The sequence below is a fragment of the Galeopterus variegatus genome, unplaced genomic scaffold (assembly GCF_000696425.1).
Source record: "Galeopterus variegatus unplaced genomic scaffold, G_variegatus-3.0.2 Scaffold7286, whole genome shotgun sequence".
In the NCBI taxonomy this organism is placed as follows: Eukaryota; Metazoa; Chordata; class Mammalia; order Dermoptera; family Cynocephalidae; genus Galeopterus; species Galeopterus variegatus.
The window spans coordinates 46,839-47,601 of NW_007733397.1; the positions used below are offsets into that span (position 1 = coordinate 46,839).

General features: G+C 52.2%; 2 protein-coding genes across 2 annotated transcripts in view; both read left to right on the forward strand.

Moving 5' to 3' along the window:
• Nucleotides 1–152, forward strand: part of LOC103607263 (high affinity immunoglobulin alpha and immunoglobulin mu Fc receptor-like) — a 2,867-nt gene extending 2,715 nt beyond the window's left edge. The window contains 1 exon segment of the mRNA XM_008591790.1: nucleotides 7–152. Within this exon segment, the coding sequence (XP_008590012.1) occupies nucleotides 7–152 (146 nt within the window).
• Nucleotides 1–763, forward strand: part of PIGR (polymeric immunoglobulin receptor) — a gene marked incomplete at its 5' end in the record, with an annotated part of 34,147 nt that overhangs the window by 5,680 nt on the left and 27,704 nt on the right. The window lies entirely within an intron of this gene.

Genomic DNA, 763 nt, shown 5'->3' on the forward strand with positions numbered 1-763 from the left:
CTCCAGGGGTCACCCTGATTCAGATGACATGCTTCCTGGAGCCAAATCGCCAAACAGACCAGCTGCCCCATGTGGAAAGGAAGATGCTCCAGGATGGCTCTGCTCCTACCCAAGCCAGGATGACTGTCCCAGAGAGGGATCCAGAACCCTGAGGAATGGAAGATAAACACCTCCAGGGCCCCAGCCCCTTCTCATCGCCCCTCCTGCAATCCACAAAGAGGAGCTAATGAGCTGCGGCACCACCTGGGGAAGAGGCTGACCATCCCCGGGCCTACTCCATGGCCAAAGGTGACATGTGACTCAAAGCAGCCTTTGAGAAAGGATGTGTTAAGCACTGGAAGAGGTCACCTAGGAAAAGTGTGGCATCTCCATTCCTGAATGTTTGAAAGTACGAGAGACTTCTAATCAATGTGAAAAATGGAAAATTCTCTACCATCACTCCCAGCCCTTGCTGGGTGCCAGTCGTTAGTACTCAGCCCGCTGCTCACATTAAATTATATTCATGTGTATCAGGCTCACCCTCTCAAGTAGGTTCTAAGCTCTTTTAGGACAGCAATTATGCTTTATCCATCTCACTATGTCCCCAGAGAACTGCCAACTCAGTAGGACCCCAATAAATATCCGTGACTGATTGGCTGACTGGGAGGCACAGGCTCAGTGGCCTCTGGGAACCCTGCCCACGAAAGAGCTCTGAAGCCCCCTGGACTTTTGCTCCTTCATTTGGGAGTCCCCTAGGTGACCCTGTAGGCAGGTGGTTTCTGCG